Source organism: Centrocercus urophasianus, unplaced genomic scaffold, assembly GCF_019232065.1.
Source record: "Centrocercus urophasianus isolate 14NV4802_14NV808 unplaced genomic scaffold, USGS_Curo_1.0 seq_15, whole genome shotgun sequence".
Lineage (NCBI taxonomy): Eukaryota > Metazoa > Chordata > Aves > Galliformes > Phasianidae > Centrocercus > Centrocercus urophasianus.
This window is the reverse complement of record NW_024884697.1, coordinates 31,504,958-31,513,323: the sequence shown is the minus strand read 5'-3', so window position 1 is coordinate 31,513,323 and position 8,366 is coordinate 31,504,958. Positions and strand designations below refer to the sequence as shown.

The 8,366-nt window shown below is 48.0% G+C and overlaps 1 protein-coding gene across 1 annotated transcript; it reads left to right on the top strand.

The window, feature by feature from the left end:
* The first annotated feature begins 2,803 nt into the window (after positions 1–2,803).
* Positions 2,804–5,592, top strand: AVPR1A (arginine vasopressin receptor 1A). The gene is made up of 2 exons (XM_042816078.1): positions 2,804–3,800; positions 5,137–5,592. Exons 1-2 carry the CDS (start codon positions 2,804–2,806, stop codon positions 5,418–5,420), a joined length of 1,281 nt encoding a protein of 426 aa, XP_042672012.1. The 3' UTR covers positions 5,421–5,592.
* Positions 5,593–8,366: the final 2,774 nt, after the last annotated feature.

Genomic DNA, 8,366 nt, shown 5'->3' with positions numbered 1-8,366 from the left:
AATCTTCTTGTTTGCCTTTGTACATAAATCTTGCCAGAAGCCTAAGAAAATTTCAAGAAATGCCTATACCTGCTGCCTCTATCTCTATAATTGGTTTGAACTCCTCTCCCTCTCTGTATAATGATTTGGCTCTGGCTATTCTGCTACACACACCTACCTCTGTTTCTCCTTATACAACCTACCTTATGTAGTCCAAACAAATCATTTCACTTGGACTACCAGACCTGCTGTTGGCAATGCACTAAGAAGAATACTAAGAAGACATTGAAAGTGTTTATCCACTGGACACAAAACTAAGCACTTTGGCTCATATCTTGGCTGTATCTTCTGGGGGTGAATTTCCTCTCTTGCCATGCTAGATGGTTTGCTAGCTCCTCCTATTCCCTAACATTTCTTTTTAGAATCACAGAATCATAGAATAACCTCAACTAGAAGGGACCCACACAGATTGAGTCTAATTCCAGCTCCATACAGGACAACCCAAAAATTCAACCCTATGACAGAGAGCATTGTCCAAATGCTCCTTGAGATGTATCAGCGTGGGGCTGAGTCCACTGCCTTGGGAAGCCTGTTCCATGCCCGACCTGTTAGCTAGCTCTGCTCCAGAGAGGACTCTGCTTCCTGCTGAGATGACCAACCCATAGAGGATAGTCAGGGACAAACTGGAAAAGTGGATGTCCCATAAGCATCTATAAAACTAGGAAGGACTCAGACCTCCTTGAACTTCTGAGCCTGTGAGAATGTGGCTGCTGCAATATTTGCAGCACAGATATTCTGCATCAACCAACTATATCCCATATCAGCAACCTCTTCAGAAAGATCACCACAGACACCAAGACTACTGACATACAGCATTTCAAAACCAGTACATCTTAAAATGTTTCAGAATATGTTTAAGGAGAGCTACTAAAATGTCCATCGGCACAAGCAGAAGTGTAATTCCATTTACTTCATACATGTTGAGTGTCTCCATCTTACAGTTGAGATTATGAAGCAGCAGCCAACCCACCTGCTCAGACTCACCCTGCCTGCCTGCCTTCAGGTGCAGTAAGCTCTTGGCGTGGTTCTGGGATAAATAAGACAATTCTATGCAATACTTCTACACAAATATTTTGGGCTCCTTCTGAGAATCAGATCATGTCATCGTTGGTACAGTTATATCCCTCAGAAGCAGTGTCATGCACAGCTTGTCTGTGTTCCTTCCTGCTATTTTAAATGCCTGAGCATGATTTTTACTAGAATTAAATGCTTTCATAGGAGGGTACGTGGACTGTTTTCTAAGAAGAAACCAAGCCAATACCCCTGAGCATTCACTTCACTTTTACTGATTAGTCTTGTCACCAAACTTTATAATGTATTTTCCATTAGTTTGGCTGGGTGCTTCCTAATACAAGAATCATTACTAAACTGCCACAAGAGTTATCAAAAATTGTCAGAAACAAAAAAAAAAAAAAAGGCACCAGATAAGTGTTAACACAGATTTATACAGCAGGCTACAAGTGGAAGCATTTATCAGACTGGAAGGAGACCTGAGCATGTGTTTGCATGGAACCTCAAAAAGCAGTAATTTAAAATCTGGCTGAAGGTGCACGAGAAATCATAAGTGAGAGCATTTAACTTCTCTGAAATAAGAGAACTAAGAGATAAAAGCTTGGATTATGCGCTGAAAGCAAAAACACTGATGCAGTACCTGTGAAAGTACGTCTGTTAATTCTCTCTCAGGTCTGAAAGGCTGAGGTTGCACCGTTTCACAAGGTGGATACTCAGGCAACATAAGAAAACCCCGTTTTAAATTCTCCTTTTCTGCCAACGACAGCATTGAATGACGCAGTGGATTTATGCCCCTGTGAATACAATCCCTCAGATTACAGGGGAGATAGAGAGCTGAGGGTCTCGTTAAATTGCCTCGATGGTTTTTATTGTCCCTTGGATGTGCTGAAGGGCTGAGCGTGATGCAGTGGTGAACGGTGAGTGTTTGCACTGCGATTTTCCAGCGTGTGGTTACAAACATGTGAGGGCCCATTGGGCTCCTAACTGCCAGTTTCCTTCTCTGCCCCGAAATCCAGACAGGACAGGGAGCTGCTGTGTGAACCGGTGAACTCTCTGCTCCCAGGAATGTTGATTGCCATCAGCCAGGTCAGCAAGACTGAAACAAGGAAGCAAAGAGAGTGAGGAGGATAATGCGCTGCTTCTACGTGGCTCCGAGCCGGGTGTGCTGCCCTGCAGGGCTGCACTGGGCACCACAGACAACCTTCACTATGAACAGAGGACGGCAGGAATGGGCAGATACAGTGTTGTGAGGGGAAGGGAAGGGAAGGGAAGGGAAGGGAAGGGAAGGGAAGGGAAGGGAAGGGAAGGGAAGGGAAGGGAAGGGAAGGGAAGGGAAGGGAAGGGAAGGGAAGAACAAAAAAAAAGAATAATAAGATTCGGAGTTTTCTGACTACATTTCAAAACTTCCCGACAGTGAAATGCGCAACTGAGAACCGAATCCCGTGGGGTACTCCTGAAGACCTATCTTCTATGGCAGGTTCCTTCATTCCAGAGGATAACTTCGCATCGTCCACATTAACATCGTAGGCCGGCGAAAGGCTGCCGTCCCGTCCGGAGGTCCGAGACGACAACCATTCGTCGGCCCCGGGGACGAGGCGAGGCGTGGCGGAGGGCTGCGTCAGGCGACGAGTAGCCACTGGCACGGGAGCTCCCCCCGCCTCGCCCCCCGCCGCGGGGATAAAGGCGGCGGGCGCGGAGCCGGCGGAGCTCGGCGGGCAGCAGGCGAGCAGAGCCCCGCCGCGCAGCCCCGTCCATGAGGCTCGGAGGCGGCGGCGGCGGCGGCAGCGGCAGCAGCCCGCGGGCGGCGGGCCCCCCCGCGAACGGCAGCCGGTGGCGGGGGGCTGCGGAGGGCGGCAGCAGCCCCAGCCCCAGCCCCGAGGCTTGGTCGCGGGCGCCCAACGGCAGCGCGGGCGAGTGGGACCCGTTCGGGCGGGACGAAGAGCTCGCCAAGCTAGAGATCGCCGTGCTGGCCGTCACCTTCGCGGTGGCGGTGCTGGGGAACGGCAGCGTGCTGCTGGCGCTGCGGCGCACCCCGCGCAAAGCGTCCCGCATGCACCTCTTCATCCGGCACCTCAGCCTGGCCGACCTGGTGGTCGCCTTCTTCCAGGTGCTGCCGCAGCTCTGCTGGGAGGTCACGCACCGCTTCCACGGCCCCGACGGGCTCTGTCGCGTCGTCAAGCACCTGCAGGTGTTCGGCATGTTCGCCTCGGCGTACATGCTGGTAGCCATGACCGCCGACCGTTACATCGCCGTGTGCCACCCGCTGAAGACGCTGCAGCAGCCCACCAAGCGCTCCTACGCGATGATCGCGGCCGCCTGGGGGCTCAGCCTGCTGCTCAGCACCCCGCAGTACTTCATCTTCAGCCTCAGCGAGGTGGAGCGCGGCTCGCGGGTCTACGACTGCTGGGCTCACTTCATCATGCCCTGGGGGCCCCGCGCCTACGTCACCTGGATCACCGGCGGCATCTTCGTGGCTCCCGTGCTCATCCTCGCCACCTGCTACGGCTTCATCTGCTTTCGCATCTGGCGCAGCGCCCGCGGCAGAGCGCGCCCCGGGGAGGCGGCGGGCGGCGGCCCTCGACGGGGGCTGCTCCTCGCCCCCTGCGTCAGCGGAGTCAAAACCATCTCCCGCGCCAAGATCCGCACCGTCAAGATGACCTTCGTCATCGTCTCGGCCTACATCGTCTGCTGGGCGCCCTTCTTCACCATCCAGATGTGGTCCGTCTGGGACCAGCGCTTCTCCTGGGTCGGTAGGTGCCGTCGGGGACCGCGGCGCGGCTGCCGTCGGGGTTCAGGAAGGGTTCCGGCCTCTCCCCCGGAGCACGTCGGAGCCGGGGCGCCGCTCTGCAGGGGCGTTCGGGGCCCGAGGGGCTCCCGGAGGGCGCTGCACAGCCGGGTGGAGGCTGCAGGACGGTGTGTTGCGATGTACTCACCGTCGCGAGTGCCAGTGCGGGCGGAGAACGCGCTACGCCCGCTCCCCGGCAGCTGCCTCCCGTACGCATTCTCTGCTGTCTAATAATGTGGCTGAGCGCGTCCTGAGCCTTTCCTCAGAGTGCTCAGCGGTGAGCATCTCTGCCGGTCACCCCTCAAGTGCCTTAGAAAAGTGGAATTCCGAGGCTTGGAGCTGCACATCCCTCTGTTAATTCCAGCTGGAAATAATTGCCGAGCTTAAAACAGTTAGGTGGGGGTTTACAGGCAGCACAGGAACACACACCTGTTTCCTCACGGTGAAAAAAATACAAATCAAGATGTTGGAAGCCATAATTTCGCTTTATTTAGTATCCCCAAATTGTCACTTTTTGTAGCGAGGACGTTGATTGCCACTAAGGTGAGACTGAAGTCATGCCAGGGATGCAGGGTCATGCAGTGAAATAGAGGCTTGTGTTGTTTTGTTGGTTTGTTTGTTGTTTTTTTTAACTTTCAAAATCACAAGAATAAGTCTTTACAAAGGGAAGAACTGATTATACCATGTGTATGCAGTGCTTGGTAGTTTAACTGATGAGTAGATGCAGAAGGCCATAACTGGTGGCACAGTGCTCGCTTCTATTTGTTCCTTCAGTAAAATGTGTTCAACCTCTGAAATGGGAATTTGATTTGGAAGCTGCCAGTTACAGAGCTCATAACTATTTCCAGCATGCAGAAGTGCATAGGAAAATCTGGTATAATTGAAAGCAGGGGGGAATCAGTGGGGATAGTGCCACTGATGCCCAAGGTAGCCAATTTTTAAGGCAAAAAAAAAAAAAATCAGAGTAAAAACTGTTCAGTATTAAGCACAGACTTATCATCAGTGGAAATGGACTGAAGCATTATCCTGTGCCTGCGGGCTGTACTGGATTGCCTTGTACTTCTATCAGGTTCTTGCACCTGTTCAGACAGATTCCTATAGACTTCAGCGGGGGCTACATGTAAGTAAGAACTTTCCCTTATTACACCCTCATTATTATTTTCAAATGTTGTTGCTCAGGTCAGTACCTTGTAGGAGTGGGATTATTCAGCAAATTAAAAAAATTTAAGAGTTAAGAAAGCAATTGACGGAAGGCTGAGAATGTTTCAGTGATGGCTAAACCTCTTTCTTTCCTCCCACAGACTCTGAAAACACTGCAACCACCGTCACCGCCCTCCTGGCCAGCCTGAACAGCTGCTGCAACCCCTGGATCTACATGTTCTTCAGCGGGCACCTCCTACAGGACTGTGTGCAGAGCTTCCCTTGCTGCCAAAAGATAAGGCAGACGCTAAGCAAGGAGGATTCAAACAGCAACAGCAGGCGACAGACTTCTTTCACCAACAACCGGAGCCCGACGCACAGCCTGAACACCTGGAGGGAGTCTCCCCACTCCAAGTCCACCAATTTCATTCCCGTGCCCACCTGAGGCCCTGGGCAGGTGGGCCTGAGCACTTGGGGCTGGGCACGGGCACCGGCCATGGCAGCAAGGAGGGACAAGGATGGCCACAGGCCTACACGTGTTGCCTTGCTTGGTGAGCTATTCTGCAGCCTGTAAGTTGTTGTGTGAAAGGTATTTAGGGCTTGGGCAACTGATCAGAAAGGCATGACAATAATAAAGCGATTATTTTTCTAAATAGAATTTAATCTTCATTTTATTTTTTGTTTCTGAAGCAATACGTGTGCTACTTGCTCATGCCAAGCAGTACAAATGGCAGAGTTGGCCTACATGGGGTTAACCTTGCTCTCTAGCATTTCACGCCTAAAACTTCTCACACACAGAAAGAGAATGCAAAAGCAGGATCACAATTTGGTCTGGAATACCAACAGGAAGGAGTTGGAAGAAAGTCCTCACTGACCAGACTAGGACAATTTAATGACAAAATGTAACAGCCCTTGAAAAGGCAAATCCTCTGTCCACGACATACTACTGCCCATGTGTGTATGTGGACTGAGGTGTTTGAATTTTAGGGTGACATCTCCTCTTCATGTTGATGGAGGCTACACAGCATTTTTGTTTGATTTGTTCCACCTGTCTTTAATTTTTGTAACTAATTTAAAGAAATACTGCCGTATATCAGTATCACAGAATTATAGAATTGAGGTTGGAAAAGACCTTTAAGTCCAACTGTCAATGCATGACCACCATGTGATATCACAGTGAATTCAGTTCCCAACACTTTCCCTCAAAAATGGACACTGAGAATGTTGTAGACAAAAGGATGCAATCCCCATTGCTTGGCACTATCATCTCTCAAAATTAAAATGAGATCCAGAGCACCACTTAGCAGCCAAGCTCATGTAAGACAGGCAATGGCATCTGGGTCTGAGGGGTAGGGAGTCGGACGGTAAGTTCTGATTAGCTCAGCATTATTGCAAACAGACACACGAAGAGAACTCATCACAACTCCCAGAATCACTGTGGGAAATAGTTGTATCTCTTCTTTTTGTCTTCACAATGACAGCTAGTATCAAGCTGCATCTGGTTTCTAAGTAAATAGCCCCATCGATCTGGGGGAATGTTACTATTTGGTAATGATGGTAGAATCAGTACATTCCAAGACACAGTTTTGGGAATTAAGCTTGCTGGGAATGTAGATAAAAATTGCCAGTTATTTATTTGTGACAGATGATGGCAATGTGGGCTGTGAAAATGGCAGTAAACTACAATAAAGTCACCACACTACATTACCTAATTGTCAAGCACTCAAGGTGAGTTTGCTTCTACTGCCATGCATGCCAAGCCAAAAATAGTTCCTACTACTTCTAAATAATCCTGTTCTGTCTTTGTGTGGAGACCGTGCTGTACCTGGTTTGAAGATCCCTGAGTAGTTTTTGCTGTGTTATCAAAATCCTGAAGACCTCTTTTATGTGTCTTGCATTTACAGTGGTGAAACCAAAAGGAGACCCATTCCTGTTCAGCCAGCATCTGTGTGATGCTCTGTTCCTCTCATCTGTTATGCTCTGTTCTCCCCATCTGCTCCACTTTCCTCAGCTGTTTGGATCCCAACATCCAGTTGTTCCCCTGGCACCACATGGGACTCCTGACGTGGTTCCATCTGGCTGTACAAATGTGTGTGCTTCTGTTGGCAGGCAGAAACTTGAAAACACTTTTTCCCCACCAAACCCAGACAACCAAGATTATTTTCCTAATATCTTGAGGAGAAAAAAAATGGGGCTGCAATGGTAGTTTTCACAGAGGATGAGGCAGGCCCCATACTTCTCTCAGTAGTGGTAGCAGAAATTAGTAGAACTGGATGGCAGATAAGACCATATTCAACCCATCATTCACTCCACAAGCTCCCAGCCGTATCGCTGGGCACTGAAAAAGGAAGAATATTCCTCAAAAATGAGAAATTAAATAACAGAAAAGTGAGGTTTTGTTTTCACCAAAGAAAATTTTAGCCCTTTTCTCCGTACTTTTCTTGGTATTTTCTGCACTCCAGGGGAGCAATCTGTTCTGGTTTGTTCTTGGTGGTGCCTAAAACACTAGAACCCAAAGGACGACATGATGGACTGGATCATATTTGGTGGGCTGCCTTTTTGGTCACTATTACTATTACAGATATGACTGCAACTCTCACCAGTTTTGGGTGAAGGTATATGACAAAGAAGTTACATTTTAGTCCAAAAAATGCATGAAATGGAGCCCTGTGTGTATTTGTGCATATCGTATATAGTGCCTATACTTCACAAGTGGGTAATTCACAATTACTGGAATTACAGATGTCTCAAGTATAATACTCTTTGCCTGGTTTTATATTTGTATTACATATGGTCTGTACAAAATTTTCATGTTTGCTGATTTGAGATGCTTTTGTATTACACATTTTATTCAAGCAGAGAAGACTGAGAAAGCAAGTATACAATAATACTGATTGTAAAACTAGGCTGGGTAGTGACTAGTAGATCAGAAGAGTAGACTGGCTCAAAATTATAATTTTCAGCTTCTTCCAAGTGAGTTACAAAGCCCAGGCTTATATTTGGGGCATGTCAATGTAAGTGTACTCTGTGAGTGTTCTACGTTTTCTGTAATTAAATCAATAAAACAAATTCGGAGTATTTGAATTCCAGGCATTTTTGTAAATACCAACTTTTGTTGGTTTATTCTTTTGTTTGTTCATTTGTTTTCACATGATTGTAACCTTGGAAAGTACAATCCATAATTCTTTCAGTACAGATTCTTTTCTTTTTTCCTTCAGTACAGATTCAGTACAGATGCTTTTTTTTTTCCTTAACAGCTGCTTTGGGTTCTCATGAGGGCACACTGATGAGAACGGAAGGATACAAGAAGCTATGAAACCATGACACTTTTAAAATATGGCAACATGCTTTAATAAACTCATATATGTTTGATGACAAGTATTTTGTTTCT

Coding starts and splice junctions, on each gene's coding strand:
- AVPR1A (XM_042816078.1), top strand. CDS start 2,804: ATGAGGCTCGGAGGCGGCGGCGGCGGCGGCAGCGGCAGCAGCCCGCGG. Junction 3,801..5,136: donor CCAGCGCTTCTCCTGGGTCG/GTAGGTGCCGTC, acceptor TTCCTCCCACAG/ACTCTGAAAACACTGCAACC.